This window comes from Camellia sinensis, chromosome 6 (genome assembly GCF_055761805.1).
Source record: "Camellia sinensis isolate YWXY chromosome 6, ASM5576180v1, whole genome shotgun sequence".
NCBI classification, from domain to species: domain Eukaryota; kingdom Viridiplantae; phylum Streptophyta; class Magnoliopsida; order Ericales; family Theaceae; genus Camellia; species Camellia sinensis.
In genome coordinates, this window is record NC_138966.1 from 51,556,325 (window position 1) to 51,582,361 (window position 26,037).

Here is a 26,037-nt window from a genome sequence, read left to right on the forward strand (position 1 = left end):
TAATTTTTACTTTCCCCTTTTGAGACGTTATAAAATAAAATTAAATGATTTAGAATGAAATCTAAATGTCACTGTTTAAAAAAAAAATTAAGACACCATTTTTTTTTTCTCTAAAAAGAATATAAATAAATAATATGGGAGCCCGAAATGGGTTTGTCCCATATCGGTCTGAGAAGCGTTCAACACTTACTTAATAAGTTGACTAACTCTTCCTGACTAGGATGAGGCATTTTCTACAGAAGAACAAAACCGTGAGGCTCCGGCCAAAGTGGACAATATTGTGTTAGTAGGGTTGGGTTGGTAGCTTCATTTGGCGCCGTCTGTGGGAACTCCCTCCCATGTGAGTCTTTTGGCGTTTGGAGCCAATTAACTGGGGACTAATGTGGGAGCCCGAAATGGGTTTGTCCCATATCGGTTTGAGAGGCATTCGCAACCCACTTAATAAGTTGACTAATTCCTTCTAATTGGCATGTGACCTTTTCTAAAGAAGAACAAAACTGTGAGGCTCCGGTCAAAGCAGACAATAACATGCTAGTGCGGTTGGATTGGCAGTGGGTTCGATTCCCATAGACTGGGAGCCCGAAATGAGTTTGTCTCACGTTAGTGGGAGAGGCATCCACGACCTACTTAATAAGTTGACTAACTCCTCCTAACTAGCAAGACCTTTTCTAAAGAAGAATAAAATTGTGAGCCTCACGATTTTGTTCTTCTTTAAAAAATGTCTCATACAAGTTAGGAGGAGTTAGTCAACTTATCAAGTGAATTGTGGAGATGTCTTAGATCAATGTGAGGCAAACCCATTTCAGACTCCCATAAATAAATATAAGTTACCTAAAATGGCTGTGAGATAATCCCAACTCGTTTATGATCACGGAACCATTCTCAGCCGCTGATCAAAAAGATATATAAAAAAAAAAAAACAAACAAACAAACAAAAAAAAATAAAACAAAAGAAGTTGGTGTGACATGAGGGTTCTGCTTACCCACGCACCATAAATCTAAACCACACCATAATTTTAAACCTCCAACAACCATGAATGACTCTCACTACATTACGCATCATCATCATCATCATTTCTACCAGGGTAAATTACTAGTATATAGACAAGATATGATAATATTTTGAAAGTTGCTAATAATTTTCTTTCATCATCATCCCAAATCGTTCAACAACCTTTCAAACTGTTGAACATTCTATATCTACCAGCCAAGACCGTCAAAACCCTAATTCAAAGCTGTAGCATTTCACATATTTGGGAAGTTGGGTAGGTGGCTGTTTTTGATTAAAATAATTAATAAAGATAAAATAGGCTAAAAATATTGAATAAGAAAAAATGTCACATTCAAATCATAACCATTTTATTTTTTCTTTCATCATTATCAAATTAACTAAAAAAAAAGCCAACTATCATTCTAAACATAATTTTTTTTAGTTAGGTTAAAATAATTAAGTTTCCAAACAAGTCCCCTATTATATATATATATATATATATATGTATATAACACCCAGTTCATACACACACAAGTAAAAGCATTTGCACAAGATACTCTAAACTAGTGCAATTGCATGGTTAAGAGTGAGTCGGTGACAATAGAACAGAACAGATATAAAAGGAAAATACACAAAGCAATATTAACTTATTAGATAAGCCATATATGGGCAGTGGCAGCACCCCACTTCTGGTGAATAACAACCATGAGGAGGAAGACCGAAAACCAGTAAGGGCGGTGGTAAGGGAATTTGGTAACGAGTCAAAGAGGCTATGGAAGATAGCCGGCCCGGCCATATTCACCTCCATATGCCAGTATTCCCTCGGTGCACTCACTCAGACTTTTGCTGGTCAACTCAGCGAGCTCGACCTCGCCGCTGTCTCTGTCGAGAACTCCGTCATTGCTGGACTTGCTTTTGGTGTCATGGTAAGCTTCTTAACCTAATTTTTTATTTTTAAGTTTTTATCATGCTATATTTATTTGTGATACTGGCCAAGTGTATCATGAAAACCGGCTTGTTTGGTAGAAGTTATAAGTTATTTATTTCAGTTTTTAGCTTAATTTAAATTAAAATATTGTATTTGGTGTAACTTAAGTTAACTAGCTTATAGCTTAATTCAAGTTATTTCTTAGCTTATCTCAAAAGCTGGTCAGGGAGTGTTTAAATTTTTTACTTAAGTACGCAGCTAGTGTGGGGGGCTAAAATTACTTAAATGTCCTCGTCAATACCCAAATATTAATATTAATTAAAAAATAAAAAATTGTATATTTCTGAAGAAAAAGAAAAAAATCAATATTAATTGAAAAATAAATATTAATTGGTATTAATTATTAATAAATTCATATTGTATATTTCTATATTAATTAAAAAATAAAAAATTATATATTTATGAAGATAAGGAAAAAATCAATATTAATTAAAAAAATCAATATTAATTCGTATTAATTATTAATAAATTAATATTGTATACTTTTGTAATGAATTAATTATTAATTGATACTAATTAATAACAATTGTTGATTATTAATATTAATTGATACTAATAAAAATTAAATATTAATATTAATTTATACTAATTAATAATTTTAATATTAATTGAGACTATTAAGCCATTAATTGATACTAATTAATAATTTTAGTACTAATTGATATTAATTAATTTATAATGGAAAATAATTGTGATAATAATACTTCCATTACATTTTTAGCAAATGTATCAATTTTTATGTTAATTGATACTAATTATATTAACTTTTATTAATGAAATATTTTTTAAAAAAATTAAAACTGAAAAAAATGACAAAATAATCATTTTTATATCATATAAGGATAGAAAGGATAATTATACAGTAAAAAGCTATTTTATAACTTATTAACCAAACACTACTCTGCTGCTTAAATTCATAATCTCATAGCTACACCAAACAGGTTAACAGCTTATGTCTACAGGTATAAGTCATAATCTGTTAAGCTATAATCTACAATCACTTTTCCACAGTTCTACCAAACGGGCCAAACATTGATGACTGTATAAGCTTTTGGGGTCATTATTCAGTAATCCAGAAATATAGATACGTGGTACTCCATAACATTGTGATTGGTGAAGAATGTGAATAGGTGAGATATTATGTTGGGTGCTTGAGGAACATGAGGGGACATATTAAATGATAATTGGTTAGGGAGTATGGACACATAGTACTCCGAGATTATTGAATAATTTTCCAAGATTTTGAGATGATTTTCGTGATTTTTATTTTTATTTTTGTTTTTATTTTTTTGTGGGTTGTGGCATTCATGATGGATCCATAGATAGTTTATTTTTGTGTGGATATGCTTCTTGCTCCGTGCAGAGACTAGTAGGAATGTGTTTTTGGTCTATTACGTAAGTTCTGTTTGGATAGTGAAATTTCCAATGAATTTGAAATTAAATTACCTAAAAATGCTTACAGTCAACTAATATTATAGACAAGTTACAAAACTAAATGGAAAGACACATGAGAGTAATATGCAATCGTAGTCTCATGACAAATTTCAAACAATTATTTGAAAAATTACTTCGATAGTCATTGCATTTTGCTTATTATATCATTTTTATTTTTTTTAATGTTAATTAACTTGGTTTTAACCTTTAATTTTAGATTTTTGAAAGAAAATAATCACTGAGTTAAACAAGTTTACAATTTTACTTATAAAAATATGACACGTCACTTGTGTGTGCATTTTTCATCAAAAAATACTAACAAATTAATCAATTAGATCAAATTGAGACAAAATTATAAATTCATAGTTAAAATCGAACAAATTGAAATTACAAAAGCCAAAATTACATAATGACCGAATTATAAGAACTATAGTATAACATAATTTGTCCTAAATATTTTTACATTGTATTATAAATTTATTATAATCTATTATCGTAAATTTCTCAAGTGCAATCTTGAAATCTATATCTAAAAACTATCAACTTTGATTTATTATCTTGGAATGATTAGTGTCTAAATCTTTTTAAATATATAACAGTATGCAGATGGGTGTAAAGTAAAATTTGATAAATATATTCAGTGGCATAAAATATTAAGAACACCGACAAACAAATTTACTACTACACTAGCAAATTTTGAGTGACCCCACCAAACAATGTCAAGTCCCATCAAAATTTGTAAATATATAACCATTGGAAGGGTTGACGTTTTAAGAGCAACTCTGACATTTTGCTTGTGAAAAGTATACAAAAAAAGAATACATTCTATAGCATTATACTCTAATAATATTCTTTATTTTTTGATAATTAAATTTTCTAACTAATTTATTCTTTATAGTTAGGAATTGTTTGAAATGATTTAAATAAATATCTATATTTTTTAACTTTTTATGAAAAAATGTACAAAAAAAAAAAAAAGAAGAAAGAAATAATATGACTCAAATATGTACACTTATGATTTGTGCCAAATAGTACATTAGTCTCTCTTAGCCCTCCAATGACTAGCCTACTTGCAAATGAGGCATAATACATAAAATGCCTAACAAATACAATATGATCAATAAATCAATATTTATGGTCAAATTATGATTAGAACCATTTATACTGGTGACATGGCAGGATTATTCAATTCTTTTGTCCTTTTTTTTTTTTTTTAAACACTTAATAATTGTTAGAATATAGTCTCTAAAAGGTTTAAATAATCTAAGGGTAGTAATGATTTAGGATAGAAAAATTAAAGAATTTATTCTAAAGATAGTAATGATTTAGGATAGAAAAATTAAAGAATTTGAGAAGAGATTATTATCCTCGCCCGGACAACGAATAATTAGCCGATAAAGTCCTTGGACTTATCATATGCCTATGTTAAATTACTAATGTTAAATAGCTAGTGCACGTGACATCCTTCAAGATTTAACATATGTTAAATGTGTCCGAATCGTCTGTCGTGGTTTCCTGCGGTGGCTCATGCGGCGGTTCAAAACGACGTTGTTTTGGACCTCTTTTTTTTTTTTTTTTTCTCTCTCTCTGCTATTAAGCCTCTCTTTCACTTCCTCTTCCTCTGATCTGCTCCAATGGTCTCAAATTTGTTCCGATCTGCATCGCCTTGAAGAGATTGGCAAAGATCATTTGTTGAAAAAAAAAAATCAACTGGATTTGATTCATGATGTGTTTTTTTTGAAACATACACTTGATTTGAAAAACTTGATTTGAAAAAAAAATAAGTGGGTTTGATTCATGAAGTGTTTTTTTTTTTGAAACATACACTTGATTTGAAACACTTGATTTGAAAAAAAAAATCAACTATTTTTCTTGGCAAAGATCATCTTTGTTTTTTTTTGGAACATACAAATCATTCATGAAGTTTTTTTTTTTTTTTTTTTGCATATATTTGAAAACAAAGTGGGTTTGAAAACTTCAACATCAGATTCACGAAGTTTAGATTCATATACAATTTCAAGCTCATATCAATATTTGAAAACAATTTCATATATATATATATATATGTATATGTATACATATATGTGTGTGTGTGAGAGAGAGAGAGAGAGAGAGCGAGATATATATGGATAACAGAGGAAGAGCTAGTTGTAGATAATTTTACAATTTTTGTTAATGGTGCTGAGTTGAATCCATTCTATGGCCATCCATTTTCATCACTGTGTGTTTGGGTGAGAGATGAAAGAGAAGAAAAAGAGGACGTCGTTTTGGACCAATTTTTTTTTTTTTCCCTTCTTCTTCTTTTGCTGTTAAGCCTTTCTTTCATTTCATCTTCCTTTGATCTGCTTCAATGGTCTAAGATTTGTTCTGATCTGCATCGCCTTGAAGAGATTGGCAAAGATCCTTTGCCCAAAAAAAAAAAAAATCAAGTGTGTTTATTCATGAAGTGTGATTGTGTTTTTTTTTTTTTTTTTTTTTTGGAACATACAAATCATTCATGAAGTTTTTTTTTTTTTTTTTCGATCTATACATATATTAGAAAACAAAGTGGGTTTGAAAACTTCAAGATCAGATTCATGAAGTTTAGATTCATATACAATTTCAAACTCATATCAATATTTGAAAACAATTTCATATATATATGTATGTATATATATACATATATGTGTGTGAGAGAGAGAGAGAGAGAGAGAGATGGATAACAGAGGAAGAGCTAGGTGTAGATAATTTTGCAATTTTTGGTAATGGTGCTGAGTTGAATCCATTCTATGGCCATCCATCTTCGTCTCTGTGTGTTTGGGTGAGAGATGAAAGGGAAGAAAAAGAGGCTTAACAGCAAAAGAAGAAGAAGAAAAAAAAAAAAAAGCTTCAAAACGACGTTGTTTTAGACCACTGCAGGAAGCGCTGCAGATAACCACGGCAGACGATCCGAACTCATGTTAAATAGCTAGTGCACGTGGCATCCTTCAAGTCACATCACATCTCTATCACATCACATCACATCACATCCTTCAAGTCACATCACATCCTTCAAGTCCTTCAAGTCATATTATCTTATCTAAGTCACATCACATCTCTATCACATCAGTTCAAACTCAATCCATACTCATCCTATATTTCATAAAAAGTCAAAAAATACACTTATTTAGATCATCCTAAACCACCCCTTAATAATTTTGGTTTTTATGTCATAAATGACATAGGAAAAACTTATATAGTAATTAATAAATATACTTTATATTTTTAAATTATTGTGAAATGGTTTACTTAAATTTTGAATTATTAATTGAGTCTATTTAATTCTTAAAGTATATAAATTAAAATCTATTTAGTTCTTAAACTATTGATCAAATTTATTAAGTTCTTAAAGTATTTAATTCAAACTTATTTAGTCCTTCAAATGATTATAAAAATAAAATAGGAAATTTTTTTTTAAGGTCCTTGATATTGAGATTTTATAAGATAAATGACATACAATATTTTCATAGTAGTTAAGGTCCCTCAACAATTCTACAGAAAAAATTCAACTCAGAAAAATTTTGTCAGGCCGAAATTTCTCTGAGTCAAATTTTCTTTGTGAAAATGTTGAGGGACTTTAACTAATAAAAAAAATATTTTGGACCTCTCTTATTACACAAAGTTGGAATGAGATGTTTCACTATAAAATATATGCTCATAAGTATTATAAATTAATAAAAGACCCTACTAAAAGTTAAGATTTTATTCTAGAAAATCTTAAATTTCTATTTTGTCTTTAAAAAGTATTTTATTTGTTGTATGTTTGAATTAATATTAGAGTCCGATTTCTCAGTGTTAATAAAATTATACGAGTATTAGACTTACTGAAGAAATAAAATTAGATAATTTAAATAATAATCTTTCACTGCAAATTATAATAGAACAAAATAATACATTAATTATGTTATAAAAAGAATTTAACGAAAAACTTAAAAGCAATCCATTTAAAAATTATAAATGAAATTCGGTATATAATAATAAATAAAAGCAAGCAAGTAGTTATTATAGAAGATAAGTAAAAAAATATTATAGATAATTATCCTTACCCTTATAGAGAAAATTCACCAAAAGAATTGACGCCCACTTTTTAAAGCAGAATAAACAATCAAGTTTATTTGAAAAATATAATACTTACGAGTATATATTTTATTTTTATAATCCTATCAGGGATTAAATAAGTTTGAATCAAATAATTTAGGAACTTAATAAATTCAATTGACAATTTAGAGATTAAATAGATTTTAATTTATATACTTTAGGAACTAAATATATTCAATCAATAGTTTATGAACTAAATAAATAATTTGACGATAGTTTAAAAATAAAAAGTGTAATAAACCCCTTTTTTTATTAGCTCATGTAACAAAGTCTTTTACAATATAAAATAAAATCTACTTCGATAATGTAATAAATATCTGAATAAATAAAATTAAAATTATTAACTTATATATCAATATTCTTGTGGCAACATTATTCATATAGGAATCCACGAAAACTCCATACAGAGAAATGATAGAAATACAACCACATTTCGATATCACTTGTAACACATAGAACACATTTGCTACGATAAGATGGGTTAGAATGAAATATTCATTTTAGTTTTGTATTCTATTTCCCTTATTTGATATGTCTCATCTAAGTAAGAATAATTATTTTAATGGAATGACTGTTGAAACAAAATATGAGAATGCATATTCCTTCCTCCAAACTTGTAAATTGTACTTAGTCGTTCTTAAGTTTTACAATTTTTCATTTTTTGAAGAATGCACTCAAGGAAATTAACTCCGCTATCAGAGAGTAGAAATATGACTTTACAATAATTTTTTCTAACTTTGGCCTTTAATGTTTGTAATTTTTCCTAATTTACTCCCAAAATTAACTTTTGTCCAATTTTAAACCTAAACCCAAATTTTAACCATCGTCTCTTTCTCTTCTTCAAATTCAGCCTCAAACTTTTACTATTCCTTCAGTCTTCCCCCTACACCAACTTCATCAGATCTCTATTTTCATTGCCCCCTCTATCCCGTTCCTTCATCATCCCATCATGTATCATGATCGTCATTCATATACATTTAGACACCTCTCTATTTTGAAATTAGTTAAGTGAAAAAAATAAAAAACTAAATTAAAAAATATGGTTTTCTTATGGTTTTCTATTTTCAGGGATTTTTTTTTTTAATTCAAAAATATATTTTTTGTTTTATTTTCGAAATTGTTACTAATTTTCTCACACACACACACACACACAAGGGAAAACAAGTTCTCAAAAGTAAAACTAAATTTTAATATAATTTATTTTATTCAACATAGTTATCAAAGTGACATTTTTCATCCAAAATTGGACTGTACTTTCTTTTGGAAGTAAATTAAGAAAAATTAAAAATATTAAAGATCAAAGTGGGAAGAAAAAATATTTTAAAGGCCAAAGTAGGAAAATTGTGAAACTTAAGGGAGGCAACTGTAACTTACCCATTTTATGCCACATGGATGTCCGTACGTTGTTTGTCCAAAATTGGAAGAAAGTTTGTTTTAAAAGTAAATTGGGAAAATTTTCAAATATTAAGTGTTAAAGTGGGAAAAAAATATCTTTAAGGGCCAAAGTAGAAAAACCCTGGATTTTTTTTTGGGGGGGTTATAATTTATCCATAAATAATTGAACAAATAACATTTCAGTTAGACAGTTTTAAAATAATTGCATTACAAGAAATAGAAAAACATTTGTGCAAGGTTGTCATCAAACAAAGAAGGAATCTTTCTTTTTGACGTGAAAAAAATTGAAATATTTAAGAATGGTTTTTTTATTTTCTATGGAAAAAAAAACACGTAAAAAGTAGATAAAAATAGAAGGAATCATTAATTCTTTTTGAATAAATTTTTTGATTTAAAAAAAAAATAACAATGATTTAGACCATTAAGAAATACACTACTAATAGCACTAATGTATTGGGAATGGTAAAAAAAAGAAAAAAAAGAAAAAAGAAACAAGGCATAGAAAGTGGGCGGGGCCCACTGTCACATCATTAGTGGTCCTTTTAGTGCTCCATTTCTAATGCTCCTAAGCATTTTTCATAAAAAAAATAACTTTTTGACAAAATCAACTTTTTGCTAATTGTAGCCAAGATTGAGCATCATGTGATGCTTTGGGCCCATAAAATTTTTCCCACAAGTCAAATGATATGTGGGCAAGGATATGGTCAGCGGTGGAACAAAATATTATGCACACAGGGATAGAGGTGTTTGCATAAAATAAAATAAAAAAAGAATAATTTGGATACATTGGTAACAGAAGATAATTTCTTACACAAGTAGACATACCCCTTTGATTTTCAAAATTGAAAAACAAGAACAGAAGTCCATGGAGATCTTCTATAAATAAAATCAATTAGATTATGTTGGTGTGAAATAGTTAGAGATCATCCCATTATACATTGTAAGACTTGATGACATAAAGAGTTAGTAAAATAATTTATAAAAAATTAATAGGCAATCTTATTATACATTTTATTAATATCATGAAATGTAGAGATATAAATGTAATTTTCATAAACTTTGGGATGGCACTCCCTTAAAGTAAGTTTTGAAATTTATAAATAATATTTAAAATTGGTTAAAATATTTAATTTAAATATATATATATATATATATATTTTTTAGTCTGGTTGATTGAATCCTCACCAATCTTGGGTGTAGTGCTGGCGTATGATTGTGCTACCTTCTTAATGTCAACCTAGTTGTGATTGTTAAGTGTAATTATGATATTTGTTGCACCTCCTTTCTTTATTAATGTAAGTTTTTTGTTTGTAAATCTTCTTTCATTAATAAAGTTTCGCTTATCAAAATATATATATATATATATATATTTTTTTGTGTGGAAATGCAGTTGGGAATGGGAAGTGCATTAGAAACATTATGCGGGCAAGCATATGGAGCGGGGCAATTTAGGATGTTAGGAGTGTATATGCAGAGATCATGGGTGATCTTATTGACCACCGCTTGTCTTATGATTCCCATCTATGTCTTTTCTCCTCCCATTCTGGAATTTGCTGGAGAAACTACCGAAATTTCTCATGCCGCAGGTGATTGATTCTTAATCTCTCCCCCTCTCTTTTTTTCCTCTCATCAATCTACTCATATTATAAAATTTTTGTAACATAAATCACAGGAAAGTAACAAAAACGAGTCGGATTTTATTGAACTAAACTTTTTCAGCTCTAAATTGTGTGATAAAGTACCGTGGCGACTCTAGAAAACTTATAGATGGATCACCTTACAAGTTTAAGTTTTAAAAATTCTGTTAAAATCTTTTTAAACTAAACAATATTTAGTTTTCATTTAGAAACTTGTCTTTTAGGTTAAAAAGGCCAAAAAAAAAAAAAAAAAAACTATATATATAAAGAAAAAGATTAGAGTTATTCAGCCTCCGTTTGGCAAGTTGGTTTTTGGGCTTTTTTGGCTATTTTAGCTACAAAAGACAAAATAAACTATTTTAGCCACAACAAACAAAACATCACATCCAACCCATAATCATTACACTATTCTCTCACAAAAAAAGTCAAAAAAGTCAAAAAACCAAAAAACCATTCCCAAACCAAACTTTTTAGCTCAGGCTAAAATAGCCAAAAAAGCCAAAAAGCCAACCCACTTCCCAAACGAAGCCTCCTATTCCTACCTCACCCCTCAACCTATCCCCAACCACCACTCAACTCCATTCCTCTCTCTATATATATATATATATGTATCTTGTGTCCAATCGAGGTTGAGATTGGGACTATGTGTTTCACGATTGGAGAAGGCAGCGACGACAACTAGGGTTCACAATTGTAGAGGGTAGCGACGGTGGATAGGGATTGCAAAAGGCAACAACGACTAGGGTTTCGCAAAAAAGAAAGATGTTCGATGGTTGTGGTTGGAGATATGCAAGAGTGGTATGGATTGGGGTGGTGCCGGATATAGACGACGGCAGAGTTGCAAATAAAATGTCATATATGGGGGCTGGAGGCTAGCGTTGAGGTAATGGTAAGAGTGGGCAGTGACAATTAAGGTGATGGGAATGGCTAGAAAATTAAGATTAGAAGGTTAGGAATGAAAGTAAAAATAAAATTTATATTTGGACAAAAAAAATTTAAAAAAAAAAGAAGAACAAGGTAGGGATTTTAAGGAAAAATATAAGAATAAATAGTAACACTCTACATTGAATTACTGCTAGCATAGTATAGAAACACACATCAAATTACTATTAAAGTTAAAAGGTGTTGCTAACTACCATCATAAGGGCATCGATTATAAAATAATAATAATAATAATAATATAATTTTAATATACATTTTACTTATATATTTATATATATTTTTTACATATTTTAATAGTATATGTGGTGGGTAAAAATCGAACCACTAAGGCTGCGGCGGTGACACGGCGGAGATAGCTTGATTCATGGCCCGAAAAACACTTAAATAAAGGTAAAAATGGGGATGGCTAGAGCAGCCTGGGGACCCTCCGATGCCTAAGTCAGTGATAGAAGTAAATAAAAGTTGAAGTGTTTTCATACCTCCATTGTGCTTATTGGTTCCCTTTTTATAACGCTCTTACTAAGCGTTGTAGGCTGTTAGGCTTCCCCCACTCCTTACGTCAACCCCCTTTCCTTAGGGATTGTATTCTACCAGATACAGATTTGTAGGAGTTGGTTGACCCTAAAATAAAGGGATGTGGGTTGATTGGGTTTGCGCCCTTCTTGGGCGTGCTTTCTATCGCCTTTCTCCTGTCCTAAAACTTCTTTGGCCTAGTCTGGTCATGGGCTGCCAAGCCAGACTCAAACTATTCTGGGCTGACCTACTATTTTGTTGGCGATGATGCATTCTTACTGCCAGCCTAAGAATTTTAATCCTGCCTTATGTTGATTCATTTTTTGCCTCCCATAATTGCCTCCCAACTCTGGCTTCTTTTCCCTTCTGGGCTGAAAAAGGAGTTAGAGTTTTGATTACAACTGCACAAGTTTTTACCCGTAATCCTAGGGCTTCGTGCCTAGCGTTTCAATTTTCAAACGGCATGATGTCCCTGCGTGTCACACCCCCACTTTTATTACTCGGATAATTTACCAATTTTCCTTATAAAAGTCCATTTCCAAAAAAGAGTTGTAGAAGTAACACTAGCTAAATAGAATAAAAGAGGTTCACTCTCACATAAATACAATAATACTAAAATGTTCACAACAATATTCATAGTACATGCCAAAAAAGCTTACATAAGGATTCAAAATAAATAATTACATAGAAGGAACTGCCTTAACACAACTATCCTTTAATCTTCGTTCACAATTTACATGAGACAGACTCATAATAAAATAAGTAACTTCTTGATTTTCCAACTATTGTACTTGACTCCGTCCCTAAAAAATGGTTAAATAATATAGGATGAACACGAGGTCCAATAGGGATTTACAGTGATTCTCAACAATAATAATCAATAGATAAATGTGATCATGAATGCTATCAAATGATACATACATAAATAATGTGTCCTTTTATATGCAAAATCGATTTCATATATACTCCTTTCACAAAATCCCACTGGACATTTCATAGAGACCTTCTTTGTTAACTCTTTATCTCATCAAAATTCATTCGAATAATTTCCTTAAACCTCGTTTCCTTAGATAAAGGTTTTAAGCCTACTAATTATTTACAACTTCTAATTCATATTTCATACTCATTAATTTCCCCACAACTCGACACCTTACTAATACACACAAAACACCAAACTCATACACACCACAACAATTTTCGCAAAATTGGAGTATAAGAGTCAACTCATTAACAACATATTCCACATTACACACTTCAAATTTACATGTAACAGTTTTCATAATTACATAACATGATTATCACAAAATTTTCAATAAGCATCTACATGCCAATAATCGGCTTTAGCAAGCCATACCAACAAACCACACACTTTACCGAGCGCTACTCCAGAAGGAATGTGGAACCTCTATCAAGCGCCACACTTTACCGGTCACAGGCTGGAAGGAAAACGGAACCTCACGCTTTACCAGTCACAGGCCGAAAAGAACCGAAGCCTCCACATATCTTGATAGACCACAGGCTTTTCCGAGTGCTACTTCGGAAGGAATGTGAAAGCTTTATTAAGTGTCACGCTTTACTGTTCACGAGCCAGATGGAAACGAATCCTCATTCCAACATCATAATCCATCAATTTCTCATAACATTCATTAATTTCATTTTATAATTTAAACCAACAACACTCAATTCCTCAACAATAAAAGTAAAATTTCATCTTTAGAATGAGCATCATTTATTTCCCATAACATTCTTTACCCTTCAACACCAACACTTCTTATTCAATTATATATATACCACAATTTATATCATACTCTTTGCATCAATGTTTTGGAACCCAGATCGGACTAGCCGGTCGAACCGGGAACCGGGCCTTTGTCCGGTCCGGTCCGGTTAACCCCCTAAAACTGGACTAGAAGCAAAACCGGCCTAGAAATGAAAAATCGCCGGACCCGGCGGTTGAACCGGGAAAACCGGTGACCCAGAACAGGTTTGGCGAGTTGGACCGTCAATTTTTTCTATTCTTTTTAATTATTTTCTTTCTTTCTTTCTTATATATATATATATATATATATAATATTATATATATAAATATATTTCAAAATTTTGACTAAAAAATTTTATTTCAAGAGTCTCCTCTCATAAGGAAGAGTCTCATTGGAAGTTTGAGAAGATTATGAAAGACTATTCCTATTTATAGGAAAAAAATTTTCAAAGAGAACCTACAAAATTCTATGTGGGATTCAATTAAATTATTTGAAACATATTGATTGGAGGGGGAGTTGAAAATTTCATTTCTCTCCAAAATTAAACCTACCATTCTATCAATTTGTTTGGAGGGAATGTTTAAAAATTTTAATTTCTTTAAAACAAGCGACTTTTTTTTATCAATTATGACTTATTAAATATTATTAATAAATACTATACAACAATTTTTATTTTTATTTGAGTATTTATATATATTTTTATTTATTTATAATTTTGAATTATGATGTCACGGTTCGACCTCTTTGACCCGACGGGTGAACCGGTGACCCGTCCACCCGGTCCCTTTTCCAGTTCGCTCACCGGTTCGGTTTTCAAAACATTGCTTTGCATAACTCATTATCAAATTCTCCAACTTAGCCTTCGTATGCAATAAGCATTTTCACTACAATTAATAATCATCATTTATATTCATCTTAATAATCATAATCTTAATTTCATGAATCTAAGGTCAATTGAAAACATTCCTTATTTCAAAAATAAACCTTATAAATAGAATTTGACATAAATTAGGGCTTTACTATAAAACACAAAATCATGTTCTAACTACTCAAAACTCCCTTAATCCACTTCAATATTACATTTAGCTCCCTCAATTTAAAAACCCTAACTTCATTTTCATGCCTTTAAGAAAAATCTCCTCCACAAGAGGTTTTTATGCAATACAAATACACCACCCATCTATCTATGAGAAAGTATTGAAGAGAAACAAGGAAATCTCTACCTCAAACAAGAAGAGGAAAAATCCCAAAAATCTAAAGTCGATGAAAACAAGATTCGCTCAGATTGATAGGAAGCCCTTGTCGTGTTCTTCGTTTTTATATAAGGAACATGGGTAAGAATCTTACTCTAAGGAGATGAAATCCTAGCTTTTATGAGCTTGGAACTAAAAACTATGGCTGATAGGAAAGAGATGAGAGAGAAAGAATTTGAGAAAATGAAGAAAAGTGGACCAAAAATGTCTTTTAAAGATGTTGGATCCGAACAGACCGCTCGAGCGACCTCTTTTGCACTCGAGCGTGAGAGACACCACATCGCTCGAGCAACCAATCTTGCACTCGAGTGAACATCAACAACTTCTAGAATCTTAGACCTACAAAAGTACTGAAAGCTTCGCAAGACTACTCGAGTGATCATTCCATCGCTCGAGCGATGAGAAAAAAAAGAAATTTTCTGGAGGGCTACACTTCGCTTGTCGCACCGCTTCAGGACACGTGGCCTCACGCCATAAGTCTCAAACCGATGCGTCTATCATACAAAGCGACGGGCACATCCGTTCAAAATTATTCCTAGTGCTATAAATTTCCCACCAGAGTCCCTCCTTCTTTAATACTCACTAGTTCCTTCTGGAAAAAAATTAAGAGAGAAGATTTCAACTATAACGCTTTTAGTCCGATGATTTTCCGTTCCGATCTTTCTTTGGTTGTCTATAAGTCCCTCTCGTTCTTTCTCATTTCTTGATTTTTGTTCATTTTTTGGTCTTATGGGAAAGAATCACATCCTTTTAGAATCTCCTTCCTTATTGGCCGCCTTTTGCGAGTGATTTGGCATTCTAAATGATGTCCATGTTCGTTTGCAGAAGGATACTGACAACCTTAAGGGTGGCCTAGATTACACTTGCATGCCCCTTGTCGCCATTACTAAGAGATGGGTAAGGTTTCCCTTAAACCCACTTTTAAGAGAGTGCATGTGTTCTTGGTCCCTTGCCCCCATTCAACTCTCTACTAACATTTACAGAGTTGTGAATAGGGTTTTTGAGTTGAACCAAGCCCAAGGTACTCACCTTGGTCAGATGGAGATTCTGTCCGTTTATGTTTCGTGAATACGTCGTTCGTTAGGAGGTTCTGGAGAACATTTGGAACCTTCCTAAAAAGGAGAAGTCTGCTCCTAAACTTCTGGGATTTGAATCATCTGCATCCTATCTAAAAGATGAAAAACGGTCGTCCTAAGTTTCTTCAGAACAACAGGAAAGCTCCACTAGTGGTCTTGCCAAAAGAATTTTTGATCCTGTCATCGACCTTACTGACCCATCTATGGACATAGAATTTGAGGACTTGGTTGCTGCCCTCGCGCGACATTCTTCAAGGACTACAAAAATCACTACCCCTCCCTCTGTCAAGAAGAAGAGGAAATTACAAAAAGGTGCAAACTCCTAATGATGAAACAGGAGGTAGGATTCGCACTTTCTACTGCCGCTGCTACTACCGCCGGTGTTGGTTCCGGTTCTGGTGGGTCCATTACCCCTGAATCTATGAAATCGAAACGATTTACTCTTATTGCAACTGTTGCTGACCCTGATGATCCTGCTGTGAAACGTCCTAAGACACAAGAGGGTAACAAAACTATGTCCTACGAGGTTCCTAATGATCAGTTCAGGCCTCAGATGCTGCTCCCTAACCGCTGTTATGTGTCCAAGAGTGACAGCCTAATGGAGGTTCCTCAACTGGGCTTTCAACTCAACAAGGGGTTTACCCTGCCTAGGAATATAACTTTCCGTCAGCCTTTGGATGATACTTCTCTGATCTGTACCGGTGTGGTCAGTACTTTGAGGGTAAGCTTTTTGTACTTGGGCTTTCTCTATTCCTTGTATTTTGACTGAGTTTAATCATTTTTCTCTTCTGTAGGCCATCTAGGTTTGTCATGAAAATTTGACCAAGATGGACTCTTACAAGGCTGAAGTTTGCATCTAATCTGTCAAGGCCTTTGGTGCTTCGAAAGTTGTCGCTGATATGGAAAAGAGACTGAAATTGATGTCTGACCAAAATTTGAAGCTTGCAACTGAAAAAGAAGTTGCTGAAAGTGCAACCCACCTGGCCAAGATCCAAGTGGAAGAGTCCCAAGAGAGCATGGCCTCTACTCTTACTGCAAATGAGATACTGAAGAAGGAAAAGAATGAGAAACTGGATAAATACCGCAAGGACGTTAATGAGAAATATCTGCAACAAATCTATAAGCTTCAAGACGATCTATTTATTGATGGCTGGAAGGCTGCCTTGGCTAAGGCTGGGGTGTCACGACCCAAACCCGGCCCTATGGGTTTAGCACCGTAACCGGCCAGTAATCCGAGATTACCACAGGCCTGCAGAACAGTAGTACAGTAAAACAGAGTACAGGGCCTGGCGGAAGCCAATACAGTAAATGAATAATGTCCATTGAGCTGTGTCAGTCTGTATGCCAAAAAGATTTTTCATGCATTCACATATACAAACAGTACAGTCTATACAAAATTTACAGTCACACAGTACAGGGACCTAATCCCTTGATAACAGTACAGTAAACATTCAGTCTATACAGAACAGTAGACGGTACAGAAGGGGGAATTGTAAAACACCCCTAAGCCTTAACACGATAGGCTCGGAACCTCGCAGTGAGGCACATAGGCTGGCTTGACAAAACTGGAGTCTAACCCACGCTCTTAGCTCCGGTCTGGTGGCTGAGCACCTACATATATATATAAACAGTGAGCTAAAGCCCAGTGAATAACATAATGCGTAAAGGGGTTATGAATGAAATGTCCTTACAGTAATGAAAACAGTCCATTAAATCAGTATTTCAGTCAGAACAGTTATTCAATCATATGTGGTACATCCATTAGCATAGCAGTAAACAGTAGGTCTTAAAGACCGAACAGTAATGATGGCCATCAGTCAGTAAATAGTAGTGGTTCCACGAGGGAACCGACAAAGATCTCTGTAACAGTAACAGTAACAGTAACAGTAGATGCCAAGGATGCCACAGTACAGTTTAGAATTTAGGACATACATTCATTCAGTAAACAATAGCAGTTCAGTAAACAGTTCAGTTCAGTATTCAGAAGATAAACATTTGAACATATCTTTACACAATTGTTACTCACAGAGTTCGGGCTACAGTAAGCTAGAGCGTGTCTCTCCAGTCGCCAACCCTACACAGTTAACAGATTGAACACACTAAGCTACGCAGTTGGGAAATATAACAACTTAATCCCTAATGCCTCGGTGTGTTCTACCTCTATATCCTCAATAAGATGTCTTAAACTAGGCCTAAGAATGCCTAGGATGGGATGAGGATGCAAGGAGGCACACTTAAAAGCATTTTCAGAAAAACAGAGTCCCGCTCGAGCGTAGGTTTCCCCGCTCGAGCGGTCATGCAATAAAGGTACACGCTCGAGCGTAAACTTTCCCGCTCGAGCGTACTGTAAAAGTACTGGATGGGTGAAATCTCGGCTCGACGCCCGCTCAAGCTTGAGACATGACTCCGCTCGAGCGCCCGATCCTCCGCTCGAGCGGACTGTAAAACAGTGCAGAGAGATGCTGGTTGCTCGGATTCCACGCTCGAGCGGAACTTCCCCGCTCGAGCGGAAGTGCGAAATCTGGAAAACCCAGATTGCACCTCCAAGCTCAAACTCAAGTTTAAATGCATCAAAACCGATCCTCTTGGGCTGAATTTCCAGAAAACATTTATAAATACATAGAATAACATGGTTCAAAGCTCAATTTGAGAAATCAAAGCCCAAGGGTGTTTAATTCAAATCCAATTTCAAACCATTTTCCAAGAACATGGAGAACATGCAAACATGCATGATCTTAAATCATTTTCAAAGCTTTAATGCTGTTTCAAAAGAGCTCAAACCTTCAAAAACAAGATGAACTCATGGAGTATGACCAAAAGATGGGCATGTGAGGAAACGTGGACTACAACCTCAAAACTTCAATATATGTGCATGCATGCAACAATTAAGCCACAATTCAACATCTAAACCATGTTTTGGCTCTACACTCCATCAATATGACATGAACCATGCAAGAATCAACTTAAAACATGAACAAGAAGACAATGGAGCTACCTTTAGTCTTGTAGTTCAAGAAGGGAGCTCAAATATGCAATCTACCCTTCAACAATTCTTCAATTTCCAAGCAATTCGCAAGGTAGAACTCAATTTCTCTCCATCTCCCTCTCTTGGTCGGTTAAGCACAAGAAATGAGCTGAAGCAATGTTTTGATTGAAGTGTATACAAGGCTCAACATGTGTGAAGTAGTGGCCACTAAGTGGTCTAATGGTAATTAAGTCCAACTCTTTAATTAGCTTAATTTAATCTAATTTAATCATACCTAATCAGTCTTCAGGTAAATACACCATAAAATCACATTAATTATGAGGATCATAAAACACTAATCGGTTTCTAATTCGGCCGCCGATAAGGCCTTCAATTAGCAGTTTAAACATATAAACATGAACAGATAATCATACAGTCAACAGATAAAATGCAATTCAAACAGAAGTATTCATTCCATTCAGTTTCAATTTCGGTCAGTCAGTTCAGTACTTTTAATCAGTTCAATTATCAGTCATGATCAATTCAGTTTCACGATAATCAGCGTTTATCGGTAACTAATCAGTCATTAATCGGTAAACAGTATGAGGGTTGTTACAGTCTCCCCTCCTTATAAAGAGTTTAGTCCTCTAAACTCGAGTTACCTTCATTCTGGAAGAAAACAGGGTTCAGTGGAAACAGTTCGGGATATCTTTTAGCCATGTCATCTTCCCTTTCCCAAGTGGCATACATGCCACCATGGTTCTGCCAGTCGACTTTCACTAGCGGGATCTCTTTGTTCCTCAGTTTCTTGATCCGTCTGTTTACAATCTGTACAGGTCGTTCCTCGTAAGTGTAGTCATCACTCAACACTATCCGAGTAGGCTCAATCACATGGAAGGGATCCCGGAGGTAGTCTCTCAACATGGAAATGTGGAAGACGTTATGCATATGCTCCATATCAGGAGGGAGCGCAACTTGATACGCCACTGGATTAATTTTCTCAATAATCTCATACGGTCCGACGTATCTTGGTGCTAACTTGCCTTTGACTCCAAAACGAGTCTGGCCTTTCATTGGTGTCACTTTCACAAATACGTGATCACCCACTTCATATTCTCTGTCTCGTCTTCTGATATCAGCATAACTCTTCTGTCTACTCTGTGCAGTTTTCAGTCTCTGTTGTATCAGTTTCACTTTCTCAGTTGTTTCATAAACAATCTCGGGCCCAAGCAAAGGCCCATCTCCAACTTCTGCCCAGCAAATTGGAGATCTACATTTTCTGCCATACAATGCCTCGAAGGGCGCCATGCCAATACTCGAATGGTAGCTGTTGTTGTAGGCGAATTCAGCCAAGGGTAAATGGCTTTCCCAGTCTCCCTGAAAATCAAGGACGCACATTCTCAGTAAATCCTCCAGAGTTTGGATGGTCCTTTCTGACTGGCCATCTGTCTAAGGATGATAGGCGCTACTCAGTCTCAGTTCAGTACCCAGTGCAGTCTGTAGGCTTTGCCAAAACCTCGACGTAAACTTCGAATCCCTGTCAGAAACAATAGATGCAGGTACTCCATGCAGTCTTACAATCTCATCAATATAGATAACGGCCAATTTGTCCGCATTATAGATTGTCTTGACAGGTAAGAAGTGAGCAGATTTGGTTAGTCTATCAACAATAACCCAAATTGAATCCATACCTTTTCTGGAGCGAGGCAATCCCACTATAAAATCCATCGTGATATGCTCCCATTTCCATTCCGGTATGGGTAAGGGTTGCAGTAATCCGGCAGGTCGTTGATGTTCAACTTTGACCTGTTGGCAATGAAGACATTTGGACACAAAGTCGGCAATCTCTTTCTTCATTCCTGGCCACCAGAAATTCTGTTTCAGATCTTGGTACATTTTCGTATTCCCCAGGTGGATAGATAATTTCGAATTGTGGCCTTCTTGCAGAACTCTTCTTTTCAGTTTAGTATCATTCGGTACACACAGTCTTTCATGAAATTTCAGTACATTGTTCTCAAATTTGAATCCCGGTCTCGGTTTAGATTCTCTTTCTTCGATGATCTTCTTCAAGAAGTCATCCAGTTGCTGTTTCTCTTTAATCTCTTCAATCAGTGCTGGTTGGGCAGAAATAGCAGCTAAGGTTCCACCTTGGTCTCTCAAAACAATTTCAATTTCAGATTTTTCAAGGTCACTAAGCAACTCTTTCTGTCCGGTGAGCAAACAAGCTAAGTTGACAATTGACTTTCGGCTCAATGCATCGGCAACAGTATTGGCTTTTCCCGGATGGTACAAAATCTGTAGGTCATAGTCTTTAATCAGTTCTAGCCATCTCCGCTGTCTCATGTTCAGTTCTTTCTGTGTGAAGAAATATTTTAAACTCTTGTGGTCGGTGTATACTTCACATGTCACCCCGTACAGGTAGTGACGCTAGATTTTCAGTGCGAATACTACTGCAGCAAGTTCCAGATCATGGGTCGGGTAGTTCTTTTCATGTGGTCTCAACTGTCGGGAAGCATAAGCAATTACTCTCCCATTCTGCATTAAAACACATCCCAAACCCTTATGAGAAGCATCACTAAATACAGTATAACCATCTGTACCTGAAGGTAAGGTAAGAACCGGTGCAGTCACAAGTCGAGTTTTCAACTCTTGGAATGCTGATTCCCTTTGGTCAGTCCAGTCAAATGATGTCCCCTTTTGTGTCAGTTGAGTCAACGGTAAAGCAATTTTGGAGAAATCTTTGACAAATCTTCTGTAATATCCAGCCAAACCTAAAAAGCTCCGGACTTCAGTCACATTTGTTGGCCTAGGCCAGTTCACTACAGCTTCAATTTTCTGCGGATCAATAGAAATCCCATCTTTGCTAACAACATGCCCCAAAAACATAACATGGTCAAGCCAAAATTCACATTTAGACAGTTTAGCATACAGTTTCTGTTCTCTTAAGGTTTGTAGGGCAAGTCTCAGATGATGTTCATGCTGTTCTATACTTTTGGAGTAAATCAATATGTCATCAATAAATACTACAATGAAATCATCAAGGTACGGTTTAAAAATTCTGTTCATGAGGTCCATAAAAGCAGCTGGTGCGTTCGTGACTCCAAAAGGCATAACTAGAAATTCATAATGGCCATACCTCGTTCTAAAAGCAGTTTTATCAATGTCTTCCGGTTTAACCTTCAGTTGATGATACCCCGATCTAAGATCAATCTTGGAAAACACTTGTGCACCTTGTAACTGGTCAAATAAATCATCAATGCGCGGTAATGGGTATTTATTTTTCACAGTTACCTTGTTCAGTTCACGGTAGTCTATACACAGTCTCAGCGAGCCATCTTTCTTCTTTACAAACAAAACCGGTGCACCCCATGGTGAGGTACTGGGTCTGATGAACTTTTTGTCTAACAGTTCCTGCAGTTACACTTTCAGTTCTTTCAGTTCAGTTAGGGCCATTCTGTAAGGAGCTTTCGATATCGGCTGTGTACCCGGAATCACATCAACGGTAAATTCAATCTCCCTGTCAATCAAATCCCCTGGCAGATCATCTGGAAATACATCTGGGAATTCTCTGACTATAGGAATACAGTTTACATTAGCATTATCATCAGTAGATACAGTCAATACAGAACACAGATATCCTTTACATCCCTTTCTAATCAGTTTAACAGCTTTCACAGATGAAATCAGATACAGAGGAGGTACTACTCCACTCCCATTAAACACAAATTCAGGCAAACCAGGTGGACGGAAAACAACTTGCTTGGTCACACAGTCAATAGTGGCATGATATTTTTGTAACCAATCCATCCCCAATATTACATCAAAATGATCAATGTTCAATGGCAGTAAATCAATAAACAGATGCATATCCCCAACAATGATTTCATATGCGGGGTACATCTAAGCACATGTCATGGATCCTCCTACGGGTGATGATACGGCTAGCAGATAGTTCATGGGTTCTAAGGGTCTATTCAATTTCCGTGAAAAAGCATGCGATACATAAGAATGTGTAGACCCCGAATCAATCAATACATATGCATTTTGTGTACAAATAGAGAGGGTACCTGACACAACGGTTTCAGTATTTTGCACGTCTCCCGGTACTAGGGCGAACACTCGGCCCTGCCTCATGGGCTCTTTCCCGGTAGCCTTGGGGTTCGGCTTTGGTGCTACAGTTGATGCTGCTGCGCTTGGTGCAGCTTTACTATTGGCCTGCGGCGCAGAGGGGCAGTCTTTAACCATGTGGCCCACCTTGCCACACCTGTAGCAGGCTCCAGATATTTTGTAGCAGACCCCTTTGTGCTTCTTGCCACACTCAGAACAGGGTGGTATAAAACCACTCCCTTGGCCGGGGCTAGTTGTCGACCCCATATTCTGTTTCTTGTTGGCCGGGTTGTGCTTGCCTTTCTTGAATTTGAAACCCTGCCTCTTACTACGCCATTCCGACGTTGGTGTTTCAGTTTTCAGTGCTTCAATGTTTGATTCAGCCATCAAGGCTCGGTCAAGAACATTTACATAGTTCGGTAGCTTCAAGACATTTATCCAGTCAAGAATTGCAACATTAAGGCCACCTTCAAATTTTCTAGCCTTCTTATACTCAGTATCTACCATATGCGGTGCATATCTAGCAAGCTCGGTGAATTTCGTCTCATATTCTGCAACGGACATTGTGCCCTGCTTCAGCTGTTCGAATTCAGTCACTTTCCTATCCCTGACACACTGTGGGAAGTACTTTTCAAAGAAGGACTCCTTGAACTGAGCCCAGGTCATAACAGTATTTGTATCACGGATCAACATCCGCCACCTTCTAGCTTCTTCTTGTAGGGTAAAGGTAGCTAACAATACTTTATTCGCTTCTGAGCACGGAAATACTTCAAATAGTTTTTCTGTTTCAAGCACCCAAGCTTCAGCCTTTAGCGGTTCCAGTCCTCCCTGAAAGGATGGCGGTTTCATCTTGCTAAATTTATGGGTGAGAGCAATAATATCCCCATCATTCACATTCGCATTAGGTTCCGGCTGTACCGGAGGAGGAGGAGGTGGGGGTTGTTGGTTCTGTTGTTGTTCAAGTCTAGCAGTTATCAGTTCCATCATTCTTTCCATTCTTTCCATTCTTACCTCAGTAGATGAGGATTCAGGTTCATTCGCATTGTCCATTTCACTATAAGCAGTTATAACAGTTGTAAACATAAGCAGTCATTTGTTTAACAGTTTTAACACGTTAACATATATTCAGTCGTAACATAGCCACACACTTTTCAAGTTCATGAGATGCCCTAATTACTTTCTAGGACACCCTATAACTCATTTGGACACGTGTGTGCGGTATGACTCGTGGTTAAGTATCGCTCTGATACCACTCTGTCACGACCCAAACCCGGCCCTATGGGTTTAGCACCGTAACCGGCCAGTAATCCGAGATTACCACAGGCCTGCAGAACAGTAGTACAGTAAAACAGAGTACAGGGCCTGGCGGAAGCCAATACAGTAAATGAATAATGTCCATTGAGCTGTGTCAGTCTGTATGCCAAAAAGATTTTTCATGCATTCACATATACAAACAATACAGTCTATACAAAATTTACAGTCACACAGTACAGGGACCTAATCCCTTGATAATAGTACAGTAAACATTCAGTCTATACAGAACAGTAGACGGTACAGAAGGGGGAATTGTAAAACACCCCTAAGCCTTAACACGATAGGCTCGGAACCTCGCAGTGAGGCATATAGGCTGGCTTGACAAAACTGGAGTCTAACCCACGCTCCTAGCTCCGGTCTGGTGGCTGAGCACCTACATATATATATAAACAGTGAGCTAAAGCCCAGTGAATAACATAATGCGTAAAGGGGTTATGAATGAAATGTCCTTACAGTAATGAAAACAGTCCATTAAATCAGTATTTCAGTCAGAACAGTTATTCAATCATATGTGGTACATCCATTAGCATAGCAGTAAATAGTAGGTCTTAAAGACCGAACAGTAATGATGGCCATCAATCAGTAAACAGTAGTGGTTCCACGAGGGAACCGACAGAGATCTCTGTAACAGTAACAGTAACAGTAACAGTAGATGCCAAGGATGCCACAGTACAGTTTAGAATTTAGGACATACATTCATTCAGTAAACAATAGCAGTTCAGTAAACAGTTCAGTTCAGTATTCAAAAGATAATCATTTGAACATATCTTTACACAATTGTTACTCACAGAGTTCGGGCTACAGTAAGCTAGAGCGTGTCTCCCCAGTCGCCAACCCTACACAGTTAACAGATTGAACACACTAAGCTACGCAGTTGGGAAATATAACAACTTAATCCCTAATGCCTCGGTGTGTTCTACCTCTATATCCTCAATAAGATGTCTTAAACTAGGCCTAAGAATGCCTAGGATGGGATGAGGATGCAAGGAGGCACACTTAAAAGCATTTTCAGAAAAACAAAGTCCCGCTCGAGCGCAGGTTTCCCCGCTCGAGCGGTCATGCAATAAAGGTACACGCTCGAGCGTAAACTTTCCCGCTCGAGCGTACTGTAAAAGTACTGGATGGGTGAAATCTCCGCTCGACGCCCGCTCGAGCTTGAGACATGACTCCGCTCGAGCGCCCGATCCTCCGCTCGAGCGGACTGTAAAACAGTGCAGAGAGATGCTGGTTGCTCGGATTCCACGCTCGAGCGGAACTTCCCCGCTCGAGCGGAAGTGCGAAATCTGGAAAACCCAGATTGCACCTCCAAGCTCAAACTCAAGTTTAAATGCATCAAAACCGATCCTCTTGGGCTGAATTTCCAGAAAACATTTATAAACACATAGAATAACATGGTTTAAAGCTCAATTTGAGAAATCAAAGCCCAAGGGTGTTTAATTCAAATCCAATTTCAAACCATTTTCCAAGAACATGGAGAACATGCAAACATGCATGATCTTAAATCATTTTCAAAGCTTTAATGCTGTTTCAAAAGAGCTCAAACCTT

General features: G+C 35.4%; 2 protein-coding genes across 2 annotated transcripts in view; both read left to right on the forward strand.

Annotated features, from left to right (window-relative positions):
• Nucleotides 1-1,501: 1,501 nt before the first annotated feature.
• LOC114264097 (protein DETOXIFICATION 33) overlaps nt 1,502-26,037 on the forward strand; it is a 55,306-nt gene continuing 30,770 nt past the window's right edge. The window contains exons 1-2 of the mRNA XM_028204706.2: nt 1,502-1,917; nt 10,315-10,510. Of these exons, the coding sequence (XP_028060507.2) occupies nt 1,657-1,917; nt 10,315-10,510 (457 nt within the window). The 5' untranslated portion in view covers nt 1,502-1,656. The remainder of the gene's footprint in view (nt 1,918-10,314; nt 10,511-26,037) is intronic.
• LOC145792654 (uncharacterized) lies at nt 16,294-17,038 on the forward strand. Its single transcript, XM_082873806.1, has 2 exons — nt 16,294-16,826; nt 16,900-17,038. The coding sequence occupies exons 1-2, from the start codon at nt 16,431-16,433 to the stop codon at nt 16,906-16,908; spliced, it is 405 nt and encodes a 134-aa protein (XP_082729932.1). The 5' UTR covers nt 16,294-16,430; the 3' UTR covers nt 16,909-17,038.